The sequence below is a fragment of the Plecotus auritus genome (genome assembly GCF_963455305.1).
Source record: "Plecotus auritus genome assembly, chromosome: 9".
Taxonomy (NCBI): Eukaryota; Metazoa; Chordata; class Mammalia; order Chiroptera; family Vespertilionidae; genus Plecotus; species Plecotus auritus.
In genome coordinates, this window is record NC_137783.1 from 44,529,521 (window position 1) to 44,557,140 (window position 27,620).

General features: G+C 46.8%; 2 protein-coding genes across 2 annotated transcripts in view; one reads left to right on the plus strand and one right to left on the minus strand.

Moving 5' to 3' along the window:
• Positions 1-12,127, plus strand: part of EIF4EBP2 (eukaryotic translation initiation factor 4E binding protein 2) — a 28,315-nt gene extending 16,188 nt beyond the window's left edge. The window contains exons 2-3 of the mRNA XM_080687522.1: positions 8,591-8,776; positions 9,961-12,127. Of these exons, the coding sequence (XP_080543648.1) occupies positions 8,591-8,776; positions 9,961-9,992 (218 nt within the window). The 3' untranslated portion in view covers positions 9,993-12,127. The remainder of the gene's footprint in view (positions 1-8,590; positions 8,777-9,960) is intronic.
• An 8,016-nt stretch (positions 12,128-20,143) lies between these two features.
• NODAL (nodal growth differentiation factor) lies at positions 20,144-27,116 on the minus strand (the record flags this gene model as incomplete). Its single annotated transcript, XM_080640854.1, has 3 exons — positions 20,144-20,296; positions 21,732-22,429; positions 26,924-27,116. The coding sequence occupies 3 exons, from the start codon at positions 27,114-27,116 to the stop codon at positions 20,144-20,146; spliced, it is 1,044 nt and encodes a 347-aa protein (XP_080496980.1).
• Between the last annotated feature and the right edge of the window lie 504 nt (positions 27,117-27,620).

Genomic DNA, 27,620 nt, shown 5'->3' on the forward strand with positions numbered 1-27,620 from the left:
AGAGCTGACTCTCTGATGGTCACTCCCCGCTCCGATCCCCAGGTTCCAGAAAAACAACCTTCCCCTGCAGTCTCCCAGGGTGTCCCCAACTGGGTGATCCTATGTATTGGGCTTAGTAATCAGAAGCAAGGATTTGAAGAGGAAAAAAGCCCAAGTGTGCGAACTCCGGGACTGCGAGTGAGCCCAGGCACCCAGGGAGCGCACGGGCTGCGCGTAAGTCTGGACTGCCTGAAATTCTTAGGGTGTCCCTGCACTTCAGATCAAAATGGGTTGCTTTTTAGAGTGCCCTTCTCTTAGCAGCTCTGAGGACCCCTTTCCACAGTCACAGATCACGCCAGCCCCTACAGCCACGGATTTTTCTAGACACAGACTTCCCTGGTCCTCCAGCTCCCGCAAAACGCGCGTTCCTCTCTCCCGCCGGGACCAGAGACCTCACCTTATCCCAGGCGAAATCTGACCTTTCCGTGGTGGAGTGTAGAGCTTCTCTGAACCCGTGTGCTTGCGCCAGTTGGGGAGCGTTGTTCTGGGGCTCGCAGCTGTTCCTGGGGTGCCGCAGTTGTGGATTCTCAGGCTTCAGATAAGCTCCACTTTCCGGATCAAGATGGCGCAGACTCCGCGTCCAAGCCCGCAGCTCCGGGAGGGGACCCAGCCGCAGTTCTTGCTGCCAGGTCAGGGGAACCCCGTTCAGCAGTCCCCCACCTCCTTCTGGAATTCAGCTGTCTCCCAACCAGCCAACAAACACTCCTTGCGCGACCCTCAGCTGTTCTTTCTTTCTGCTCCGGGACAAGGCTCGGAACACGTCTGTCTATTCCGCCGCCATTATTCTCCTCCAGTCTATCCTCATTTTTTTTAATGGCAGTGTGCAGGCCCCAGGATGTACACCATGACAAATCTATAGCTTCCCCAGTTTTCATTCTAGTGGGCATCTGACCCAGTTCTGGCCAAATGAGATGTAGGGGGAAGTTGGCTAGGGTTTTCTGGGAAAGATTTTCCTCTTCAATGGAGACAGTCCCCTGAGGGAGGCCCCATTTGACTCCACGCTTTCCCTTCTTGCCTGGGGCTCTTGGTATGAGGGTGTAGGTCCATCTCAGCCTTCTTGGAGGGTTTTGTCACCATCTCATTTAAGCTATGCAATTTGGGCAACTTATATTTCTGTTCTCAGCTCTCCATTTGCATGAGTGTGTGCTTAATTCTGATTCTGGAAGCAGCCTTAGTTAAACAGAATTTATGATGGGAACACTCTGAAAGTAGAGTTAACTTCTGCCTTGTCAGTTAGCCATGTTACAGTGGACATTCTTTAGGTGGTTTTATTTCAAGTTACACAATTTCTTAGGTACATAGCTTAATGCTTAGATTATCACTTAAACTAAGCCGCTTGGCCTTGGAAGAGGCCCTTAGACTGGAATGACCTTGTTTCTGTATTAACCATCTTGGCAAGCATAATTTTGGGCCTCATTCATTGGCCTTTTTGTCCTGTGCAACTTGAAAATTCACTAGTTTTTAGATCAACAGGTAGAGAAGCTTTTTTTCTAATCTCCATCAAAGGGACATGGTATTACTGTTGTGTTTGCTTGTAATGTCAGTATCAAGAACATGCTGGCTCAAGATACTAGATTTGTCCTAATATCTGGTCACCAAGGGATAAAGAAAATTTATAAATATCTAATGCTAACCCTAGATCTAAAAGTTTCTGTTTGTTCTGAAATCCAGACATGAAAACTAAAGTAATACATGCACATTTTATTTTATTTTAAATACTAGAGGCCCAGTGCATGGATTCGTGCACCAGTGGCGTCCCTCGGCCTGGCCTGCACCCTCTTGTAATCCGGGACCCCTTGGGGGGATGTGGGACTGCTGGTTTCGGCCTGGTCCTTGCAGGCCAGGCTGAGGGACCCAGGCCTCTAGTAATGCATATAAGATCTTTGGTTAATCTCTTCCCGCCCTCCCTCCTCTCCCCTTCCCTCTGAGATTCATCAGTCTGTTCCATGTTTCTATGCCTATGCGTTGAGTGTCAGCCCCCCTGGTGGTCAGTGTGCATCATAGCTACCAGTTGAACAATCGCTTAGGCTTTTATATATATAGATATTTTTATTGATTTCAGAGAGGAAGGGAGAGAGAGAGATAGAAACATCAGTGATGAGAGAGAATCATTGACTGGCTACCCACTGCACGCCCTACACTGGGGATCGAGCCCACAACCCTGGCATGTGCCCTGACCAGGAATGGAACCATGACCTCCTGGTTCATAGGTCAATGTTCAACCACTGAGCCATGCCAGCTGGGCAGCCAGGCAATACATGCACATTTTAAAAACAAAATAGAAAAAAGAAAAATCGAACTGAAGAGAAGTACATAAAATGCAAAGTAAAATGTCAGTAGACAACTGCGCTTTTTTTTTTTTTAATATATATTTTATTGATTTTTTACAGAGAGGAAGGGAGAGGGACAGAGAGTTAGAAACATCAATGAGAGAGAAACATCAATGAGAGAGAAACATGGATCAGCTGCCTCTTGCACACCCCCCACTGGGGATGTGCCCGCAACCAAAGGTACATGCCCTTGACGGGAATCGAACCTGGGACCCTTCAGTCCACAGGCCGACGCTCTACCCACTGAGCCAAACCGGTCAGGGCGACAACTGCTTTTAATAGTTTGTTTATAGTGCTTTTATTGGTTACCACTGTTGCTGTATACCACAATTTCTTGATTTCTTAATATTAGATAATACCATTGATTGCCAATGAAAGATGAGGAATCTAGGACACTTTTCATTACTTTCTACCTCACTTCTCCTCCCCTCTCAGTTTACCACATTCTATGTCCACACAAAACTTGTACATGAATGTTTGTAGGAGCAGTATTCAGAATGAAAGCAACCCAGATATCCATCAACTGATTAAATGATAAATACCTACAATAGAATGTTATTTAGCAATAAAAAATAAAGTACTGATAAATGCTAAGCATGGATGAATCGTGATAATATTATGCAAATGGAAGAGGCAGTCATAAAAAGACCACATATGATTCCATTGATATGAAATGTCCAGAACAGGCAAATCTATAGAGACAGAAAACAGTTCCTAGGACTGGAGGAGGTTGGAAGAAAATGGAGAGGGACTGCTAAATATGTGTGGGTTTTCTTTTGAGGATGATGACAATGTTCGAAAATTGATTGTGGTGATGGTTGCACAATTCTGTGGATGTACTAAAACTTTGAATGAATGAATTATATGTGACATATATTGACAAAGTTGTAAAAAATGTATCTTATCACCGATGCAATCAAAGAAGTTTTTCAAAGTTTCTCTTGTACTTCACACATATAGGTAGAATCTCTATTACTTATTTCCTAGTTGATTCAATTATAGTTTTTAATGCATATGTTATTGCTAATATGTAATTTAGAAATAGAAAGCTTACTTTTATCTGTGCTTTTTTCTAACACTTCATCTCCAGTTTCTACGCTTGGTGTATTGCAGAAGTGAGAGTAATCTTGTTATGACTTGCAAATTTAATGTTGGTAAGAACATTTCAAAATGAAACCTCACCTCTCTGAAACTTAGTAGTGACAAAAAAAGTGGGGGTGACACAACAGATATGCAAAGTCCATCCACTAAATTTCCTTCCCTTTGTTCATTGGAAAGCTATCAGGCCCCCTCTCTGCCTATTTGCTCTTATTTTACATAGCATTCTCTTAAGCACATCACCGATTTTCAAACCCAGCAGATTAGAAACTTCAAGTTTGAATGGGTGAAGGGTGCATTATAGGTAGAATCTTGCCACACACACCCTTTCAGATGTTCAGATGTTGAAGCCCTAACCCAAAATGTGATGATATTTGGAGATGGGGCTTTTGAAAGGTTATTAGAATAGGCCACGAGGGCCCTCATGGTGGGATTAGTGTCTCTGTCATGCTGGCACCTTAATTTTGGAGTGCCCAAGAACTGTAAGAGAATAAGTTTCTGTTTAAGCTATGCCTTCTATGGTATTTTGTTATGGCAGCCCACGCTAAGACATGGGGAAAAGGCAAAGTTCTTAGCCTAAAAGTGGGGGAGGAGACAAACTATAGAGGGAGGGACCTAAGTACAACCTTGCCAGTCGTAGTGTAAGGAAAATAAAGAGTTTCAATTGAATAAATGCTGAGACTTCCTAGGATACAACATAATATAAAAAATGACCTATAATAATAAAAGGGTAATATGCTAATTAGACCAGACATCATTAGGGGCGTCCTTCCGGACGAAGCCAGGGCTGGAGTAAAGCCCAGGTCTCAGGTGCCTATGAGTGGCCGGAGGGAAGCCAGCCCGGGTCCCGGGTGCCAGAGGGAAGCTGGTGCCGGCAGCCAGGGGAAGAAAGGCCTACTTTTGCATGAATTTCGTGCATTGGGCCTCTAGTTTTCATAATAATGACCCTGATTCATCAAGAAAGGGTTGAATTTTCTGTTTAAGATAGTAAAATGTTTTAAATTTATATGAGAAAAATTTTCATCCAAAATAACTAAAATTAATTCACTTTTTGGACGTTCTTCTGCTATCCAAAATGACTCATAATATCCAGATGCCTTTTTGAGTTGTACTATAATTCTTATTTTTATTTTTTAAGTCTTTATGGATTTTAGAGAAAGAAGAAGGGAGAGGGAGAGATAGAGAAAAACATCAATTGGCTGCCTTTGGTATGATCTAGGATGGAACCCTAAACCTGGGCATGTGCCCTGACCAGGAATCGAGCCATGACCTCCAGGTTCGTAGGTAGACATTCAACCACTGAGCCACATCGGCCGGGCCCTATTCACATAATTTTAAAAATGGTACATTTCTCTGTCATGTTAGAAGAAGTACAAAGATTAAATAATTTATAAAATGTATAAGTAATCAGGCCTTGCCAAACTAGAAAACAAAACTGCCTCCACCACTTCCCCTCAGCCTGTCATGAAAAGCAGTGCTTTAGGGCAAATGATTGGTATAAACTTCTTGCCATACCATGTGCTGTTTGCCTGTTATTTATGTTAAGTAATACCCTTCCATCCCTTTCACTTTAGGCAACTCACTCCCGCTCTTGAAGATCATAGTGCCTGTGAGGTAGACTGGAAACAGAGTTGGACTGGGAGTCAGGAGATCATAGGGTCAGTTCGGATTGTGCCTCTGGTTAGCTCTATGGGTTTAAGTCATTTTTCTGAGTCTCGGCATCATCCATCAAAATGATCTCTGTTGTCCCTTCCCTCCCTCTCTTACTAATTATTTGATATTTCATCTATTCTTAAAGCACTGTTACCAGGGTTTTGGGGGAAGAATGATGTTGGGTTCTTAACTTTAATGAACTCGTGAATGATTGGGGAACTTAAAAAAAAGATTTCCAGATTCTAATCCCAAGGATTCGAATTCAGTTGCAATGTTTTTTTAACAAGAATCCTAGAAGATTCTGATACAGATATCTTCAAAATGCTGTCTTAGTAGGTTCCAAGTGTGGCACAGTATTTTTCTTAGTAGTTTATTATGGAGAGGCTGAGAGCCAGATATTTTTTTTTCCACTTTTTATAAACTATAAATATGATTGTGTGTGCAGTATAGTTGCAACAGAACTAGACAATAAAAAAGAAAGTTGATATCCTTTGGAGTTGGTTTGAAAGCTATAAAGGTGACTGATTTGTAGTATTATTGAGAAGATAGTATGTTTAGTACTTAATTTGATTGTTCAAGCAAGGATAGTGGGGGTGGAGGGTAGAGTCTCTATTGGCCACTCACTTCCTCACATAGTTTGACTCTTTTCCATCTAGTCAAAAGGAAATTATTTACTAGCATTGGCATAACAGTGTCATGGTACTACCGCAGCTATTAATCCCAAGGAAATTATTGAGTTTGTAATTCATTTCCCAACTATTTAATGTTGGTATTACTTATTTAGATTAAATATTTATTTATTTTATTTTCTGGGAAAACTCCAGAGTTTTTATTCCTCTTGCAGTAAATACCTTGCTTTTTTCCCACTTGCGTCCTTATGTTTCAAGTAGATTGGTTAGCTGTATATTTGTTCTTCCGTTTCCCAAGATATAGCTTGTCACATGTTATTTGAGGAAATCTGCCTGAATCAGACTCTCCTTATTATAATACTAGAGGCCCGGTGCATGGATTCATACATTGATGGGGGACATAGCCTGCAGGGATTGGCCCGCTGTGGGAGCACCGCTCATCCCGGTCAGCCGAGTGGCGCTCCCACTGTGGGAGCGCACTGGCCACCAGGGGACAGCTCCTGCATTGGGCGTCTTCCCCCTGGTGGTCAGTGCGCGTCATAGCGACTGGTCAACCGGTTGTTCTGGTCGTTCTGCTGTTTGGTCACTGGGCTTTTATTATATAGGATAGGATGACAGTATTCTTACTTTTACTTGGGAATCTAAAAGCATTTACATTCTGCTTTTTGTAGTATTTATATTCTACCTCTTTAAACTAAGTGACTTTGCATAGTTTTACTTTTATATAATACTAGAGGCCTGGTGCACGAAATTCATGCACGGGTGGGGGTCTCTAGGCCCGGCCAGTGATCAGGGCCTATCGGGGCTGTCTCGCCCAGTCCCGATCAGGACCGGGCTGGCTAGGGCCTGCTGGCTGCCAGCTGGGGCCTGCCAGAAGGGGCAGGAGGGATGAGGGGAGGGACTGCAGGAGGTTTGCCGGCTGTGGGTAGGGACCAGGGGAGATTGGCTGGTTGTGGGAGGTTGGCTGTGGGAGTGCACTGACAACCGGGGGGCGGCTCCTGCATTGAGCTCCCCCTGGTGGTCAGTGCACATCATAGCGACTGGTCAACTGGTTGTTCGGTCACAAAGGTAGCTTAGGCTTTTATATATATATAGACTAGAGGCCTGATGCACAAAATTCGTGCATGGGTGGGGTCCCTAGGACTGGCCAGCAATCAGGGCTGATCTGTGGGGCGACCAGCGGGGTGATTGGGGGGCCCCTGCTGGCACTTGCCTTGGCTGGCCTGGCGCCACCTGCTTGCCGGCCCTGCCCCCCACCGTCGCAGGTCACCTCCCTTTGCGGGGCAATCGGGGGCCCCCTTTGGCACCCAGCTTGGCTGGCCTGGGGCCCGCAGGCTGGGGGCAGCTCCTGCGTTGAGCGTCTGCCCCCTGGTGGTCAGTGTGTGTCATAGCAACTGGTTGTTCCACCAGTCATTCTAGTGTTCGGTCAATTTGCATATTAGGCTTTTATTATATAGGATTGCCTTTAACTGGATGCCTAAACCTTCAAAGCAGGTTTTTCTTCCCTGGGTTTAAGCGCAGTATGAGCAAGATACCTCCACATGACTACATCCTTTGTTACTTGGGCAGGGATGGCTAGTGTGCTGGGCTGCCCTCCCCTTTCCACCTTACCCATTCAACAGACTTCACTCAAGGTCACCACATCTTTCCTCCTGAGCTTGCTGTAGTCTTAGAATCAGCAGCAGAGCTCAGGCATCCACTACATTAGGTCAACATTAGGCACTTGTAAATGGACAGCAGCAGGTTTATCAGGTAAAGTGCACTCTTCAGAACTATTATAAAATATTTTGGTAGCACTTACTGGTAAGCAGACTGGTTTGTCGGTTTCAGCTTCTGTACTATAGTTCTGTCTGAAAAAAATGTCTGTCTCAGTGCCTGTAACTTAAAGGTGGCCATCTATCTATTGGTTATTTTTTCACATACTTTATAACTTTATTTAAAACTTTTTTGAAGCCGAAACCAGTTTGGCTCAGTGGATAGAGCGTCGGCCTGCGGACTGAAGGGTCCCGGGTTCGATTCCAGTCAAGGGCATGTACCTTGGTTGCGGGCACATCCCCAGTAGGAGGTGTGCAGGAGGCAGCTGATCGATGTTTCTCTCTCATCAATGTTTCTGGCTCTCTATCTCTCTCCCTTCCTCTCTGTGAAATATCAATAAAATATATTTTAAAAAAAACAAAACTTTTTTGAAGAGCTACGTGATGATTAGGTCAGATATAAATAAGTCATGGCCCTGGCATAAGGAATTCACAGTCTTGAGAGGTGCAAATAGATTAAACAAGAGTTCTGTAATAGGTCATGTGTATTGAGTAAGATGTTGGGGAAAGAATATCTAAAAAAAAAAAGGCCCTGGCTGGGTAGCTCAGTTGGTTAGAGCATCGTCCTGATACGCCAAGGTTGCGGGTTCAATCTGCAGTTAGGGCACATACTAGAAGCAACCAATGAAATGAATGCATGACCAACGGATGCAAAACATTGTGGGGTGAGGGCAGGTATGGGAGTGGGGTGGGGGAGGGGCAATGGTAAGATATGTACACATATAATACCTTAATAAAAATTTGAAAAAAAAAAAAAAAGAAATGAATGCATGAATAAATGGACTGGTAAAATTGTAAGCTTTGTAAAGGAAGTGATGTTGGAACTGAAGCTTGAAGGATAAATAGGGAAATTCCCCAGTTGGAGAGATAGCAGAGAGACCTGGGAAGATTGAGCTAACCCTTTTTGCTTGAATTGTAAAATCCTTAAGGGTTAGAATTAGATGGGATTTAAAATAAATTCTTGGGTAGTATTATATGTTGATAACCCCTTAATTTGTTTCAAACTCTGTCCAATGATGTTTTCCAGGAACCCGAATCATTTATGATCGAAAGTTTCTGTTGGATCGTCGAAATTCTCCCATGGCTCAGACCCCACCCTGCCATCTGCCCAATATCCCAGGAGTCACCAGCCCTGGCACCTTAATCGAAGACTCCAAAGTAGAAGTAAACAATTTGAACAACCTGAACAATCATGACAGAAAGCATGCAGTTGGTAAGAGAATGCTGGTATTGGGGTCCAAGAAGGTGATCCTAGAAATCTGAATGTCAGCTGTGGGTTGGAAAATGTTGATGCTTCAATTATAACTAATGGTCAATTAATTATATGTCTTTAAGTTCTCCCTCCCCACTACCCTCACCAAAGTTAATTGAAATGTTATGGAAACCCTAAGTTCCAAATAATCATCAAATTTCATCCAGTGCAATGGTCAGCAAACCGCGGCTCGCGAGCCACATGCGGCTCTTTGGCCCTTTGAGTGTGGCTCTTCCACAAAATACCACGTGCGGGCGCGCACGTACAGTGCGATTGAAACTTCGTGTCCCATGCGCAGAAGTCGGTTTTCGGCTCTCAAAAGAGCTTTCAGTCGTTGTACTGTTGATATTTGGCTCTGTTGACTAATGAGTTTGCCGACCACTGGGCTAGTGGATGCAGAAGGAAAAGGAAGATCAGGGAACTTGGGCTTTATGTGACTAGGGAAAACACACACAAAACAAAACCGTTTAGCCATTTGTATACCATAAGCGTCTATAGATGCAAGTGGTGGACCTTTTTTAGTTAAATTCAAAATATTGTGGCAGTTAACTGGTTAATAGCCCCTATTTCTAGCTTGTGGGGAAAGCAATATGTTCTTCCTCCCTGTCTTCTTGGACTGCTATAATATTTAAATAAACAGCCCCTACATACACACATAATGAGTCCTTGCTGTCTCTGGAAGCAGAAGTGGGAGGTGGAAACAGCCAGCTCCTGATGTCCACCTCAGATTGCACTCCGTGACCCCTGTACATAAGCCAGCATTCTGCCCGCTCAAATTCCAAATGAGTTTTTAATGGACAAAGTGTCGATTCAAAGCGGGGCCAAAGTTCAGAACTTCCAGAAGAGTGTGCTGATGTGATAGATGGCAAGAAGCACCCCAGGAATTCCTGTTTGGTCAACCTGTGGATAAAGGGACACTGGGAAGGTTTTCACTTCCATCCTTTTCGCAAATGTTCCTTCCCATTGGTGATTTGATTGCCAAGATTAGAAAGACCAGCCAAAGCAAAGCAGAACAATTGTTTTAAGACAGCAGAGAATGGGACAGTTTGAATTAATTTTTTACCCTCGTGCAGAGGGAATGACAATGAAAGCTGTTTTACTTTTCCTTTTTGTGTAAGACTTTTCATCTTTTTCATTCTGACTAGGGGATGATGCTCAGTTTGAGATGGACATCTAACTGTCCTGCAAGGATCAGAAGAACAGCAGCAACGCTGATACCTGTGTGTATACCTGATTTGGCCAATAGGATCAACAATGAAAACACAGAAGCAGTACCAGCAGTCCCCATTGCAGAGCCCCTCCTCTTCCTCTGGGTGCCAAATGATGCGAAGATGAGCTTCATCTGACTATTTCCTCTTCCTGTTTTCCTGTCCCCCTTCCCACTTAGATTAGATTGAAGGCCCATGGCGTATTTCTGTAGAACTAAGCAGCCCACAAAGGAAAACAGTTGAATTCTTGCTTCCTTAGTCATTTTTGTATTGAGATACACCCCTCCTCCCTCCAATTAAAAAAATAATAATCCCAAATCAGATATCAACCTACCAACAATTGCCGGCTTCCAGGAAAGTCTGGGGAAGTGTTACAGAGGTTTGCTGGGTTCAGCATTGTTTATGTTCTTATCCTGTGTCTCCTCCCTGTCTTCCACCCATGGTTCAGTGCTACAAGAGTCTGGTTTGGGGTCTTCAAAACCAGAGGGAAATAAACAAGAAAAGAGCTGCTCTCTCTTGTCCCTTAAGGTGTTTGTCCCTGGGGCCAGCACAGGTTGTACACCTCTGGTAGCACTACCTGTGGCACTGTTCTGAGGTCTGCTTCCCCTCCATCCTCTGGGAGGAATGCCTTCTGTCTTTTATATAATAGTTTATCTTTCCATTCCTTTACTTAGCACATGTGTGCAAACATTTTTAAACTCTCTACATGAGAGGGGGCATCAGTAACCAGCTGTTCTTTCCTCCTCTTCTATTCCTCCCTGCTTGCATCATGTTGCTGCAGTCCTATTGTACTCTGAGCATCCAAATGACTTCAGAGATAGAGCACTTTGAATAAGGCCTGATCATAGTACTTAAGCATGATTTTGGAAGAGCCTTGGCCCATTTCAGTAACTAGTCTCAGTTGTCATTGTTTTTTAATCGAAAGAGCATTGTAATATTATCGCAGACTGCAGTTTTTTATATTTTTCGTTTAAAGATGACTTCCAGAATGCCCTTAGAAAAACAAAATGTTTTTCCTTTGTGGACCTGCTTTATTTGGCTGCTGAGATAGATAAGCATGGGCTTCAAAATGTGTTCCTCCCCATTTTCTTGCTTTCCCCTTGTACTCTGAATTTTCCCTCTCTCTCTCTCTCTCTCTCTCTCTCTCTCTCTCTCTCTCTCTCTCTCTCTCTCTCTCTCTCTCCCTCCCTCTCCCTCTCCCCTCCCCCTTCCTTTTTCTCTGCCAGGCCATGTTTCAGATATACATCAAAGATACCTCAAGTGTTGGTATCTGATAATATCTGTCACTCATCTGAGGAGTGACCTTTTATTTTTTAAGATGACTACAGACCTATTTTTAGATATGTTTTCAGTAAATTCTGAACAGCAACTTTTTAATCACATCTTCCAGTGTTAGGAAGGTGAGAAATGTCTGTAGGCGAGTCTGCTGTTCCATGTCACCATCCTTTGTCTCCTGCAGTCCCTTATGAGCTCTTTCCTTCTCCTTCTAGTTTTGGGTGTGCATGCTTGGCATTTGTAGTGGGTGGGTGGTAAAGCTGGACCATTCTGCCTTGTGGGTTGTTCATAAAAGCCTCCTTCTTTTCCCTTACCCTTTGCTCTGTCATTCCCCCTGCTCTCTAGCCACCCCCCTGACTATTGACTGGCACAGTAATCCCAGGAGAGTGACTCAGTCCCCCTTAGAAAGACTAATGCCTCTGTCCCCTCATAGAAAGACAAGTCGCCTCTGATGTCCTGGGAATTTCTGGTTGGATTTGGTGCCCTGAATCATCTATTGAGATCACAACCCAGGGTGAGAGTAATAGGCCAGTTGGCTAAGAAAGAAAGCTGTTTGTTTTTCTTTTGAACTATGAAAAGACCCTGTGTGCAAATACATCTTAGACAAAAGAGGGAGGATGTCTGAGGAACTTTGTTCTGTTTTCTGCTATAAAATGTGAATAGTTCAAAAAGTGAAACCTTTTGTGATGGTTGATGTCTCTCAGGAATAAGCTGGACATCCAAAATTTTGGAGATGCTTTCAGTCTCAGAAACTGGTGATCAGAAAAGTATTGTTTGTTTGTTTACTGTATCCCTGTTTGGATTTTAATTAAACTCCAGATTTCGCTTTACATTCTCTTGGAAAATCTCAAGTTACCCTGTAATTTGCTTAAGAAGCTTGCTTAGGACCTCTTTGTCCCTGGAGCATGATTCTTTAGGAGTGAAGCTTTCATTCTTCATACCCTGGCCTTGGCGTCTTGTGGAATCCGACTCCAACTACAGCTGGCCGGCCTGTCAGTGAGCAGAGGAGTATCCCCTTCCTGATCTTTATTGTTGCACGGAAACCTCAGCTGTCTCTCTGAGCAGTGGGAATGGAATTAAAACATGCCAGCTTGAGTAGTATCAAGATACGATTTTCCCCTTTATCTGACAACTTGGGGAGCTCTGCACGTGGCCCCCTAATCAGAAGCCGTGTTTCTAGTATTCCTGGGAGTGTCCGCGGTATAGTTCAACCGCGGCCCAGTCCTTTAGCCTCCTCTGCAAGGACTTCCTTACTGCTTGGCAAACTTCTTTCCTGGAGTCCACCGCCACTAGAAGTACTCTGACTTCATTTATTGATATTTTAAAGATGATTTCACAAGGCGACAGATAAAATTCCAACAGATGACACCTTTGTGTCAAGCCTCAGAATCATTTTCAGGGCAAGCCAGAATCCAATAGGTGGTTTACTTCTGGATGTTTGAAAGGAAACTCAGAGATAAATCCCTGAATGAACTATCTATCCTGACTTTTCCTTGGGGAGGGAACACCCTTAGGGTACCATTTGAGTGAAACGGTTCTTAAAATCTTAGTGATCGTTTGTATTTTTCTTTTAAGAGAAAACCGTCTTCTGTACTTCTGAAGACAGTCTGTCTTAATGACAGATGACCTCTTTCTCCAAATTCCTGCAGGAGACATGCATCCTCGTGGTTCTCCGTTCTTTTATAGTGTGGTTTCTTTAGCTCACCACTTCCTCATTCTGTTTAAATACTTTTCGCATTCTCAGGAGCACAGAGTAGAGAAACTGGCTTCTGGGTATTAGGCTTCCAAGCCAAGCGTTCTGTCCTTCCATTTCTCTTATCTATTGCTGTGTAACTCCCCCCAAACTCAACATCTTAAAAAGGCAAACATCTGTCAGTTTCTATAGGTTAGGAATTTGGAAACAGCTTAGCATCATGGTTCTGGCACAGGGGTCTTAGAAAGTTGCAATTCAAGATGTTGGCAGGGTCTGCAGTCATCTGGGGCTGGAGAATCTACTTCTGAGCTCTCTCTCTGTGGTTGTTGGCAGGATGCCTCAGTTTCTCCACATGTGAGTCTCTGTGTAGAATATTGTGCGTGTCCACATACCATGGCAGCTGGCTTCCCCGAGTGAGTGATCTGGGGGAAGAGGGGACAAGGAGGAATTTGCAGTGCCTTTTATGACAGTCTGAAAGCACACACCTTCACTTGTTATTCTGTTCCTTAGAAACAAGCCACTAAGCCCAGCCTGCACTCAAGGGGAGAATTAGACCCCTCCCTACTGTACAGAGCAGTATCAAAGAATTTGTGGGTATATCTTTAAATCACCTTACCCTTAACAGGATGAAACCAGGCCAAGGGGAGTGGGGTTAGGTTTAAACTAGATGATATATTGAGGGATATGTTGCTACTGAAAACAGTTTTCTGAGATGTGTTATCACCAAACCGGGATAGAAGACAGACTATTTCCTGAAAGCTACCTGCTAGTTTTGAGAGGGGTGGCAGGAAATGACCGCTCCCAGGAGAGCATAATCCGTATCCACTTGCCTGGCTAACAGCAGCCCAAATGCAAGTCCTATGCTTGGTGTCCCTAAAATTCAATACCACTTACTCGCTATCCCCTCTAGCCAGGAATTGACAAAGGGAATTAATTGGGCCTGTGTAGCTGATCAACTAAAGCTGACAATCGGAGTTAGGCTTTCTAGCAAAGAGAGCAAATGTGAAGTAATTGTTGGATTACTGAGCTGAAGAAAAGTAATATAAGAACTCATCTTGTATGGATTTACACTCTGCCTCTTACCAGCATTTTCTTATCTGTAGCCTGGCTTGCTTTAGAGTTCAGGTCCAGGGTGAAATAGATGATGGCATCTGAACCAGGCCCACCATAGTCGATGCTTGACATCTGGTCTTCAGCTGCACCGGCTGAAACACCTGGCTCAGGTGTCACCCAAGGAGCTACTTGTCAAAGTAGGGAACATCTGGGAATTAGAAATGTCGGTGCTTGATTGTCCTTTAGTTCAGTATTACAGGTTAACTCGTGTGCCCACTTAGTCCTGGGCCTCTTGATGGAAATGGTTTTTTAGAGAACCAGTCTTGTCTTCACTCTTGTGAGAAACTTGGGTGAGGTTTGTCAGTTCAACGCATTCTTAGTGAATGTCTGCTGTATGTTTGTGGCACCCATGCCTGACCAAGTTTTTAGAGGTTTCAGACACCTCGAAGATGCATATTCTCATATGGGTATACACTCTGCCTCTTACCAAAATTTTCTTATCTGTAGCCCTGCTTGCTTTAGTGTAGACTTGAAGAAAAGCATTGCTACTGAGGCAGCTATAAGAAACAGCTATTTCTTCCCAAAGTAAGGAACTCGTCTTTAAAGCACCTTCAAATTAATTACGCTTTTCCTTCTGATTTTAAGGTGGAGTCAACCTAGATGGTGTTTTATTTATCAGCTCTTTGGGACTCTCAGAACTTACCTTCCCAGTTCAAACATTTCCGTTAGAATGCAGCCCGCTAGATTTGTGTGGGTTTCATCCCCACAGTCCATCATTCGCCAGTATGTATTGAGCATATGCTTTGAGTCAAGGCCACTGGTGCAAGGGGCTCATCATCTTGGCAGTAATATCCCAGAAACTGAACCTTGTTCTATTCGCCCGTCTTGGCTCCTCAATGGGATATCAAGCATCTCAACTGCTGAGCCAGGGCCCTCAGCCCTTTGTATATCTCTTTAAAGAGGAGGCCCAATGCCTTTATTTGGGTCAGAACTTTCCCTTCTTGGCATGTTTCTGGACTACATGCATACCGGCAGCTATTGATAAATCTGCGAAACTCAATCACTGACCTGTGACCTCTGGGAGGGGAGTAGTGTTTGTTTTAAAAAGGCATTGTTTCTTTGGGAGGGCAGTTTCTGTCTGGACTAGAAGGGGGTGCAGTTATCACACATACTCCCCCCTGCCCCAAAGTTCTTTACCTTTCAGCTTTTGATAAAAGATGAAAACAGATTTGGAGGCAATTCTGTAGAATGCTTATACCCCAGGGGCATTTCCTGTTCTAGTAATCATTTTCCAGTTGAGTATTGGAGTTTCCTTGAGGCAAGCTCATAGAAATTTTTTACTGAAGACTAAGGATGATTGGTACATACCTATTTTTTCAAACAATCATTCATGTCACCTTTCTTAGCTTCTGGAACGTACATTTCTTTGTGCTGGTTCTGGAAGTTGATACCTTTTGGGAAAGTTAGATTTAGGAGGTCTTTCAAGGTCTTGTTCACATGGTCTGTGGTTTCTCTTTGCCTAACCTCTGCCTGAAGCCCTGGCAGACCATACTGTAGATGCTGATGGAAAATATTATGAAGATAAAAATACATTTTTGGGAGTATTTAAACTCTTAACTCTGCCACCTTTCTATGAGTGGGAGGCCGGCTGAGAGATGCTGCAATGCTTGATAATCATTTAGCCATGCTGAAATTTGCAAAGGGAACTCTTGTCGGTGCTTAAAACCAGAATTCCTGGACACTTCAAACTTGGAGAATTCCATGAATCTAGCACAGAATAGCCATACTTGCTCATCGCCATCCCTTTCTCTCCATCTTAATCTTTAAAAAGAAAAAAAAAAAAAGGCAAAGCCCCAGCCAAGGGTAATTTTTACTTGAAACCAGGAGAGTGGGGGAGGAACACTGTAGAGGTAAGGGGCAAGTTGTCCGCGTGAGCCATCCTGCTCCTGCTGCGTGTCCAAATCACTGAGTACTGTGAGCCAGTGCCTTTCCTTCACCTGCAGATGGAGCCCATCTCCCTCCACCTCGGTGAGGAGACCCCATGCTACCCAGGGTAAACCTTAGAGAAGGTGGCTTAGAGAGCCCGGTGGACACTCCATATTTGGTGTCCATTTTAAGCATCCTGAAAATATCTTAGACATTAAAAAATGCCCTTCCCTGTTTTAGCGACACGAGTGGCCCAGTTCCATCCATTCTGAATGGAAAAGCAGAGACTGCCAGTCCTTCCTTTGATCTTCCCTTCATCCCCCTTGATGTGGCTGACCCTGACCCTCATCCATTTCACTGTCATGGATGGATAGCAGAGGGCACCATCTAGTCCTGAGGCAGTCCTGTGTGATTCTATGATCAGTTGTTTTGGGTTTGGGTTTTTTTGGGGTATTTTTTTTTTTTTTTTTTTGTCCTTACAAACCAGCAGGTGTTTGGAAATTAGTGAAAAAAATTAATTCTCACCAATGGTTGCTGTTACAGTTAAATCAATAAAGATCTTGGATATCAACTTGGTGTTCTATTTAATTTTTTAAATTTTCAGGTGAAATCCTGTTGGTTTCACATTCTGGGAGTCTTGGCTGATGAGGGAGATGGGCAACGGCAGTTGGCCACTTCATGTGTCCATTCTTCTCCCACTTAGGGAGCGCTGACTTTGTCCATCTGGCCCTGTATGTGCAAGGCGGTGATGGGTCCCTTCCTGCAGCGCTTGGAGGCGAAGGGGTACGTGCTGGGGCTGGATGTACAAGAAAACTAGGTGCCAACCTCGAGGAAGCCCAAACAGCTCTCTTGCTGATGAGGGCTGCCTCTGCCTCTCAGCACTTGTTAGGAATCCATCATATCTGATGTCTTAAAATAGACCAGGCTGTGCTGCATAGCATTGGATTCCTTGCTATTATTAATCCAGTGAGGCTCACATATTAGTATTGAGAACAAGTATTCTCTCATGCTTCGGATGCAATAAAGTCCGCTGACTAAAACGACTTGAGGTGTGTTCCCATCAGAACAGCCTAGATCAGCGGTCGCCAGCCAGTGGTTTGTGAGGTCTGAAAGGTTGGCGACCGCTGGCCTAGAGGGTTAGCTCAGGCTGTGGAGTCAGAGGCCAGATTCCAGCTCTGCTGCATAGTGACCGCATTCCTGCCAATAGGAGTCTCAGCCCTGGTTTCCTCTAAAGTAGGGTTACGGTCATCTTTCCTAGGTGGTTGTGAGGCTCAGGTAAGGTGGGAAAGGAAGCACTAGCCCAGTGCCTTGTACATCGAGTTCAGTAAAGCACTCGAGCACAGCTCAGTTGGCTCCCGAGTAAGCAAGTTTGGGAATGGCCAGGACTAAAGACTCTTTAAGGGAAGATGGGGCCAAATAATTGTGAAGGCACTTTCATACATACTTTACTCTGCCCCAAAGGCAAGTAGGATATTAACATCAAAGGCAACTCGGTATAGGAGTAAGGGTTTTGCTGCTAATAAAAGAGGCTTTAGAAGATGGAGATAAACTCCTGACTATGGTGCTATGTGAATCACGTCTGTGTTTCTGCTTCTCTTTGTCCTTTCTCCACCCCTACTTACTGGCGGGCCTGCCCACTTCCCCAGCCAAGGAGAATAGTGCATCTGATTTTCCACTCACCTACTGACTTGGCACTGCTCTAGAAACAGAAGTAGGCCTTTGCCTTCAGAGCAAGGTAAGGTACCTCTGTTCTATAAAAGCCCCTTCCTGCCCCCCAGGTTAGGACAGGACTCGGTTATCAAGAGGTAGTAGGTCCTCCAACTTAAAAGCATTCACAGCACACAGGGTCAACCATGGAGCCGTGTAGCTAGGCTCAGCCCTAAATACCTCTGGCCAGACAGCAGGATGTCCCTGCTGCTGACACCAAACCGAGCTTTCGGCAGGGGTCAGCAGAAGGTAGCTTCACTCGTTTGTGCCTGCGTCTTCTGCTTAATATGAGGCAATGCCTTGTCCTCAGTGAGGCTTGTTTTCTGAGTTAGAGCTGTTAAGGAGACGCTCCCACAAGCTGTAGCCACAAATAGCTTGACCTGCTTTCGTGGCCCCAGCCATAGAACTATTGGGCACCTACTTAGTAAAGATGCTCCAACTTCCTGGGATGGGATTTTCTTTCCCAAGAAATTCAGTTTGGTAGTGGAAGTAGAATTCTGGTTCCAAAGCTAGGGGAGCAAAGACCTCTAGATGCTATTAAGGACGTGCCCCTGAGGCTCGAGACCAGAGCTCAGGTCTGGGTCCTGCCACTCCTAACTGTGTGGTCAGGCCACTAGGCCTCTCTGGGGTCTCATTTAGGAACGAGAATGGGACAAAAACTGACCTCACAAGGCCCTCCCAGGAATCAGATGCAGAATCCCATTGTGATCCTGAATTGTGGGTAGGGCAGGTCTGTTCCCACCCCAGGAAATGAGCAGCTGGGTCAGCTTTGCTGCTGAGTCAGGGCATTGAGGTTTCTCAGGCCCAGGCCTGGCGCTAGCCTAGCCAACCCTGCCTGAGCCGGGATTACTACCTTGACTCAACCAAGGCTGCATGTCTAAACTCAGCAAGGGTCCTCACATGATTGGGATCACTTCCCAAAGACTGGGCTTCTTGGTGAGGCAGGGACAGACTGACGGTGCACTCACATTCCCAACAAAATGGCCCCTTGCCCTGCCAAACAAAAAAATATATAGCTCATCCTAGCCAGTTTGGCTCAGTGGATAGAACATCCGCTCTTGGACTGAAGGGTCGTGGGTTCAATTCCCGTTCAAGGGCACGTACCTCAGTTGCAGGTTGGATCCCGCCCCAAGGTGCATGCCAGAGGGAACCGATAGATGTGTCTCTCACATTGATGTTTCCCTCTCTGTCTCTCCCACTCCTCCTCTAAAAAATCAGTGGGAAAATGTCCCAGGTTGAGGATTAACAAATATATATATTTCCCCCGTTTTGGCAGTGCTGATAGGAGAAATGCAGAATTGCTGCCTTTGGGGTCTTTTCATCCAGAAGGCAAAAAGACTTGTGTCTGGTGGGAGAGCTCCCTACGAGAAAGCTATGTTCCTTTTGCTGTGCTGCTGTGAGAAACCTGAAATTAAGGCAATCTTAGAACCCTGGGCAGCAAAAGCTGATAAAGGATAGATAACGGGATGGCAGGGCCTGGCTTAGCAGGCTTTGTAGAGAGATGGGATAAAGCCTAACTTACAGCTCGTGGCTCTTCTGAGCCTTCCAACAGACATTTCACAGGAATGCATTAGGATCCACCTGCTTTCCTGTCACAGGATGAGGCTGAGTAGTGAATTACTCATGTGAGGGACAAGGGTCACACAGCTTCTCAGTGGCTGAGCTGTGACCATAACCCAAATCTGCCACCCTGGGCAGGGCCTTCACCCCTATGGATAGGAAGCTCAGGGACTCATTAATAGCATGCATTAAGAGACGGAGGTGAACTGTCACCAGCTTTAATAGGCTCGGGGGGTGTCTGAGGGCCCCAGCTGCTGTAGTCCAAAGTGGCCAGTTCTCTGGGACGAGTTCTGCCTCTCCCTTCAAAGGCACCAGCTGTCCTAGGAGGACTATACAGTGGCTTTATGATTGTACAACTCATTAGCAGAGATCCACTTCAGGAAGCCTGGACAAGGCCAACAGATTGCTACTGACCAGCCGGAAAGATGTGGGCCCCGCACCCAGCCTGAGGCAACCGGAGCCAATTGACTTTTTAATTTAACTCAGTGATGCTTAATCTTGGGGGTGGGGATGGCAAAGACCACTTTCAAGAATATATAAAAGTTATAGACAACCTTGTCCCACCTCAAAAATGCATATATGCCCCAACTTTTGCATACCATTTCCAGGAGTGCACAGGTTTAAAAAGTCAGTTAAGGTCTCTTCATTAGTGCTTTTGCTCGCCACTGTCTGTCCAGTAAAGAGAAAACCCAGCAAGGCTGCTTCACAGGCTCCCCCTCCCTCTCCTGAAGGCCTCTGTTTAGCCAGACTCGAGGGCCTGCGTTTGCAGCGTGGACAGCCTCCTCCTCACACCTGGTGGACAGTGCAGCCTTCCCTTTATTTCTTCGCATCGAATCGGATGGTCATGTCTTCCAGGATCCTCCCAGCCTTCCGGGGAACAGGCAAATCCAGCGCCCCTCTGGGACCTCAAAGGCACCCACATTCTTCCACAATCATGTCTTTATGATGGTCTAGAAGGACTCTGCCATTGTCCACATACAGCATGCTCAACGGCCTGGTCTTCACTGGGGCACAGCAGGTGGAAGGGACGCGGTGGGGCTGGTACCATTTCAGCAGACTCTGAAAGGGAGGAGAGGGGTCAATTCAACATTCAGGTCAGAATAGGTCATTTCTGGGTAAAGTGTGAAAAAGATACCGAGAGTCTAGATCAGTTGACTGGGTGCAAAAATAGAAGAAATTTTTTTTCATAAAGGAATCAGCATGCCAATACCTCATCAACTCTAACTTCTAAAATCACTTCTGCTTTTTTAAAGCATCTTTTAAACAGAAGATTCTAAAAGCTGTATCTGGGTAGAACAGTAGCCAACTTATATGTTCTCCTATTATTATAGTTCGTGAGGTCCGAAAGGTTGGCGACCGCTGTTTTAAGGAAACCTTTGGAGCAGCGGTTGCCAACCGGTGGTTTGAGGTCCGAAAGGTTGGCGACCGCTGCTCTAGGGCAAGATATTCTCAGTCTAGGCTTCTTGGAATAAATAGAAACACACTATGACCTTTGAGAGCAGGGCAGGGCTACTTAAACGTTAGGGTCATTATATTAGCCTCTATTCTTTTTTAAAATCCTCTCCTGATTTATAGAGAGAGGTGAAGTGGCCCTGATGGAGGATGGAACCCGAAACCTGGGTATGTGCCTTGACCGGAAATTGAACCCACAACCTTTTGGTGCCTGGGACCACACTCCAACCCAGCCAAGGATAGTCTCTGTTCTTTCTCCATCTCATTCTCCTGCCACTCCTCTCCTTCTACCATCTTCTAGAACTTGGGCTGATTAATGACACTGGTGATAGGTAGCCTATGGCCTTATCTAACTTCTGCAAAATGGGTACCCAATTCCTATTTTAGGTAGCAAAACTACAGTGGCTGGGATATTATTATCTCAACCATGGCCCCATAAATGTGGCCCCCTTTTCATCAGTGAATCACAGACTTCTAGTAATGATAACACAACATCAAACATGCCTATTATCTGTCAACTACTATACATGCAGTATACATATCATCTCATTTAACACTATAACATCCCTATAAAATATCCCCATTTTACAGGTGGGAAAACTAAGACTCAGAGAGAGGAAGCAACTTGATCAATATTACACAGCTAATAAGTAGGAATCAAACCCAGGCCTCTCAATCCCCAAACCCCAGATTCTGAACTTCCTTTCCTAGAATGTCAGGGTTGGGGAGGAGTTGAAACCCTCTAGTGTGTGCCCTCCACCCCTAATTTTATGAAAGACAAGGGAAAAGTCCTAGGAAAGCAATGTGTACAAGGCTATGCAAGGGGGCATGACTCCATCCATGTAGGCTTTCTGAGGATGTTGAAGTTGGTCCTCTCCATATCCTTGGGACCTGGCACACAATAGGTACTTGAATAACTGTGCAGGGATGAATGATCACAGCCATTTAATAGCAGAGTTGGAGTCTTGTACCCCAGATCTGGCAGTACAGCCACTTCCCCACAGACTGCCTGCCCTCCTCCCCCCATGCCCTGGCATCACACCTGGATGTATGCATGGTTGGTGGGATGGAACTCCTCCCCCACAGGGTTAGGACACTCGCCCTCACAGCGATAGGCATTGTACTGCTTGGGGTAGATGATCCAGGCGCCCCATCCAATCAGGTTGAAGTCCACCTGGAACTTGACCTTCCGACACAGTTGGCTTCTGTCCGGCAAGTGATGTCTCGGGTGCCTCCTGCCCCTTTCCTGGAAGAGCTGTCCCTCCTGGGCCCGCCAGGAGCTCTCAGCTTCCCACAGCAAGGTGGAGCCACCCAGCCTCCTCTGCTCAGGAGGGAGGTTGGAGTAGAGCAGGAGGAGCACATTGGCGACAGCCAGTGTAGGAGGCCGTGGCCAGCATTCTCTGGCCAAACTGGACTTCTGCTCCCCCAGCTTCCCAGGGTGCTTTAGCCACTTGGAGAGTGGCCTGGTCACCTCCAGGACCATGCTGCCAGGAGAAAAGGTAACCTGGGACAGAGAAACAGTAAACAGTTCCATCTGAAGACGTTCTGGGCAGCCGGCTGGGTCCTGATCTGCCTCCAGCTTTGGCTGGTGGAAAATCTCGATGGAGAGTGGGACGCCAGGGGAAAGGTCCACTGGGCTGGCCAGCTGCAGCCGGAGCTCAGCCCACTCCAGGTCCTCCTTTTGGCTCAGGAAGGAGAAGTCAAAAGCAAAGGTCCAGTTCTGCCCATCCACCTCCACATCTGAGTGGGGAAAAACAGGAAGGAGGCAGCGTAAGTGGGGACCTCCTGCAGTCTCAGTCAGTGTAATAACCGTAGCTCATGTCTAAGCTCTCACCTCATACGAATCACTTCTCTTAATCCTCACCTTGACCCCGTGAGATGGGCATGTTATTGAACCCATTTTAGAGACGAGGAAAATTGAGACTCAGAGAAGTTAAATTATCTGCCCAAGGTGTCATTCTAGGAAAGTGGCAGAGCCAAGAATAAACCTGGGTTTGCCTAACTGAAAAGCCCAAACTCCAAGTTACTATTCTGCCACTCCCCCTCAAGACACTCCAAAGCCAGAGAACAAAGGGTAAAAATTGGATGAGTTAGTTTCCACTCCCCTCCACACACACACACACACACACACACACAGAACCTAAGGCTGAGCTTTAGGTCTAAACCCTGAGCTTTCTGACCTAAACCCTGGGCTTCCAACTCACACAGTGACCCTGGAGCCGTGGTCGGCAAACTGCGGCTTGTGAGTCACATGCGGCTCTTTGGCCCCTTGAGTGTGGCTCTTCCACAAAATACCACAGCCTGGGAGAGTCTATTTTGAAGAAGTGGCGTTAGAAGAAGTTTAAGTTTAAAAAATTTGGCTCTCAAAAGAAATTTCAATCATTGTACTGTTGATATTTGGCTCTGTTGACTAATGAGTTTGCCGACCACTGCCCTGGAGCAATTCACTCCCCAGGCCCGTTTTCTCGTTGGAAAGGGCGGCCTGTTGCACAGGCACCACGAGGTTGGTATGCATATCATGGAAAGGCTCGGAGCTCTCAGGGAGGCACAGGCAACAGAAACCAAAGACTGGCTGCCCTCTTCCTGGCCAGTTCCTCAAGATGGAGGCAGAAACTTCAGGAAGTTTTGGCAACCTTATAAATAGGCTTCTCAAGGCATTCTAAGCTTGACTTTGCGCTGACCTTGCACTTTCCACCCAGCGGTTTCTCCTCTCTACCTGCAGGGCACTCACTCTCTCCTGCCCCAGTTCATCCACAGGTCCAGGGCAGACACGGCCAGCACACGCAGCCCTATCCCACCCACCCACGACAACTAAGCCCAAAGCAGATGAAAAGGAACGGGAAGCACATTCCATTTATTTTAGTCCTGAACTAATTTGGTCTGATGTCTGGGAATGGCATGGGTTTATAAATTTTCAGGTCCCAAAAAATGACCTTTAACTTTTTCCAGCCCAGTTTCTTCTTTGCAATAGAAATGCCTTACCCATCTCTGCATTATCAGACCCAGGAAAATTAAGACATTTGAGGGTTTATTGCTAAATAGAAGTCCAGGGTTATTCATTAGAAGTAAAAACCCTTTTGTGCATAGATCCGGGAGGTAGTGGTGATCCAATTTAGGTCCTTCTGGGCAGACCACATAACAGTTTATTTATTTATTAATTAATTTATTAATATATTTTTATTGATTTCAGAGAGGAAGAGAGAGGGAGAGAGAGCTAGAAACATCAATGATGAGAGAGAATCATTGATTGGCTGCCTCCTGTACGCTCCCAACTAGGAATCGGCCCACAAACCCAGGCAAGTGCCCTTGACCAGAACTGAACCAGTGACCCTTTAGTCCACAGGCCGATACTCTATCCACTCAGCCAAACCAGCTAGGGCAACAGTTTTGTTTTTTATTTTTTATTGTCTCACAGAGTATGTTGGGTCAGACAGTAAGTGAATTTCTCTGGGAAATCCAGCCTGCATTAGAAGGGACAATTCCAAGGCTCACCCTCAGGCAGCTTCTCCCAGCCCACCCCTAGTGGCTCCGTTTCACTTTATTCCCACTTCCCTCCTCATTATCACCCGCAGGGGGCAATAACCGGCCCTTGACTAGCAACTCTCCTCAGAGGTGTGGGGAGGAGGCTGACATTACCCGCTGCCCATTGGAGCACCGCCTGACCACCTGGGAACTAGGTGGGGCATGTAGCAACTCCAGGCCACAAGCACCAGGAGTTAACTATTATCTCAAGTATCTACAAATGGCCTTTTACGGAGAGGCATTCCAGCTCAGTGGTTAAGAGCAGGGGCCTTGATTTCTCCAGTGATGGTTCAAATTCTGCCATTTGCTATTTAACATTGGGAAGGTTACTATTTGAGGCCTTCTCTGAGCCTCAGTTTCCCCTCTTTGTAAAAGGGAAGTGGTGACAGTATCTACTGGGATGTTGTGATTACTGAGTTAATGTCAAGTCTTTATCTAGCCACCCAAGTGCAATATAGACAGACACTGGCTGTCATCAACCACCTTTGCTCGGGTCCACAGTTAAAATGAAGGTAGAGAGGGACCTGGACTGGGGGACGAAGTCGTCTGTCACCGGGATAGGTGGTGTGTACCGAGGGAGGGCAGGAAATTACTCCTTCCTGCAGGAGGAGCCTGAGACTCCACAACCCACCGCCAGCCAAGGGCTCCCTGGGACACAGCGTTGGAAGGTTCCCTTAGACCTGGCTCTGGTTCATCTTAGAAAGGGGTGTCTAATCTTTTGGGGGTCGTGGATGCCTGATGAAAGCTAAGAATGTGCCCTAGCCAGTTTGGCTCAGTGGATAGAGTGCCGGCCTGTGGACTGAAGGGTTTGATGGCGGTCGAGGGCATGTACCTCGGTTGCAGGCTCAATCCCGGCCCTGGTTGGGGCGCATGTGGAGGTAACCAATCGATGTGTCTCACATTGATGTTCCACTCTCGCTAAAAATCAGGGGGAAAATACTCTGAGGTGACAATTAACAATAAATAAACAAATAAAATGTAAAGAAAAAAAGTTAAGAATGCTTTTCTCAGAAAAAAAAAACACTATCTCCCACTTATGTAATAAATGCAATTTGGGCTGCCCTCATGCCAAGAGTTTTATAAACACTGTCTCCTTTAAATCAGTGACACAAAGATGCAAAGCCTATTTGGTAAGACTCCAACCGACGCCCATTTCAGCCATCCTGGTGTAGCTAACAAAAAAACCCAGGAAAGAAAAAGGCGGGTTTAGGACAATCCCTTCTCCTCGGTCTCTCTCCAGACAGGCAGTTCTCACAGCTTTAAAAAGTGAAGCGATTCACAACAATGTGAATGTACTTAATGCCACTGTACACTTAAAAGTGGGTAAGATGGTCCATTTTTGTTATGTATATTTTACCATACACACACAAATGAGGCGGAAAGAAAGCCAGCTCCCTGCTTTACAAAAGAGGAAACTGGAGAAATCAACTCAACTGCCTGGGACACATTGGGAATCGGGAAGCGGGGTTTGCGGGGCAAAAACAGTTCTCCAGACTCCCAGACTAACAAACTTCCAAACTTCGGGAAAAGGGGAACTGGAAAAGGGCAACCCGCCCCACCCCCAAAACCCCGCAGTGTCCTGGCGGAGGAGCCGAGCACTCGGTAACTTTCAAATTGTCCTGCTCCCCGGGTGTCCTTAGTCTGGCTGGTCCCCAGATGACCCTTCCGGAGAGGGTCACCAGCTGTCTGACCCGAGACTGGGCAGGCCAGGGACCGCAAGAGGCCAGCGGGTGGCCAGTCAGATCAGATTGTCGGATGTGGATTTCGCGGCAGCACCGGGAGGGCCGTCTAGCCCCGGCCAGCGGCGGGAGGGCCAGCGGCAGGAGGCGCGGGGCGGCGAGAGTCCCCGCACACTCCAGGCGCCAGGATGTGGATTGCGCGGGGTGAGGGGACCTCGCGGGAAGGGCTCCCTCTGCTCAACACCTCCCCCGCCCCCGCCGCGCCCAGTCCCAGTACACGCTGAACGGTCCTGGAGGGAGAAACTCCCAGGTCACCATGGTCAGTCACCGACTGCCCCCTTCCCCTCCCCGCTCCAAATCTTCGCTCTGAACCCGTGTTACCCGGGATACGGACACCTCCCCAGCCTGGCCTCGAGTACCCAAACCTGCCTCACTTCTCGACTTGGGGTGTCCCATCTCTAACCCCAGACCTCTGGGTCCTAATGCCTGATGCTACGTATTTGAGACCCGTTTGGGAGCCTGCTCCCATCCCGAGACTCTCAACGCCAGACCGGTACCTATTCACCCTCGCTCTCGAAAAGAAAAAAGTTCGACAGGACAAAATAACTGCAGCAAAACTAACGACCATTTATGGCTATTCCTGGTTTTGTGCTAAGCGGTTTTCGCGTGCTTTGTCATCCAGCCCTCATCACACACTTGTCAGGGAAATACTCCATTCCTCTGCGACAGGTGCGCAAACGGGGGCGCCAGAGATTATATTTAACACAACAGATGAGAAGTGGCACAATCAGGCTCCCACTTACGGTACCAAGCTTGACCCACATAAACCAAGACCCGGGACCCAGAGGTCTCTGTGGGGGACCCATCCCGAGCGCCAAATCCCGCCACCCACCAACCCTGCGCCCCAGCCATTGCAGACGTCGAGACACCCCCAGGCCCAGACCCACGACTCGGGGACGTCCCCAACCGCGGCATCCTCGTCTCGCGGCCGCAGCCCCACCCTAATCTCCTCCCGGGAGGTGGGGCAGCCTACCTTGCGCCTGCAGACTGCGGATGATGTCCGCCTGGGGCGGGTCGCGGTACAGGCTCAGCATATACGCCAGAGGGGACGGCGACGAGGGCTGCCCCCGCGTATGTAGGGGCACCGAGGCTACCGTGGCGGCGCCGGCCAGGAGCAGGGCCCTCCAGACGTGCAGGAGGAGGAAGGGGAGCCGGTGGGCGTGCATGGTGGGCTGGCCGGGCCGGGAAGCGGAGCCTGGCCCTTATATCCTGGGTCTTCCTAGCCGCCCAGCCCCGCCCTACCTCCCTGGGGCAAGCTTTAAGATCTTATACACGCCCCCCACACACACCCTGGGGGGTGTCCCCCAGAGAGATCCCCTACTCGGGAGGGCGGGGCCTGAGCCTGGTAGGGAGGAGGTCCACCAAGCCCCCGGAGGAACCCAAAGGTCCATGGACCATCTAGTTTGCCAGGTCTGGGCACCCTGGCGCTCTAAGTGTTATTTCCCAGACAGAGCAGGTTTGTTGCTTGCAAACTCCCAGGTCAGAGTTGTGGCTTCGGTGCTCCACTCACCTGCGATCCCTGCCCTTTCCTGTCCCTCCAGCCTCCAGATGTTATGTCTGGCTCAGCAAGGAGCAGGTAGGGAATGGCGGTGGACCCTGGTCCACCAGAGGGTGTGGACCCACAGGGGCCTGTGATGTTCAGCCCAGCCTGGCCCATGCAACCTTCCCGG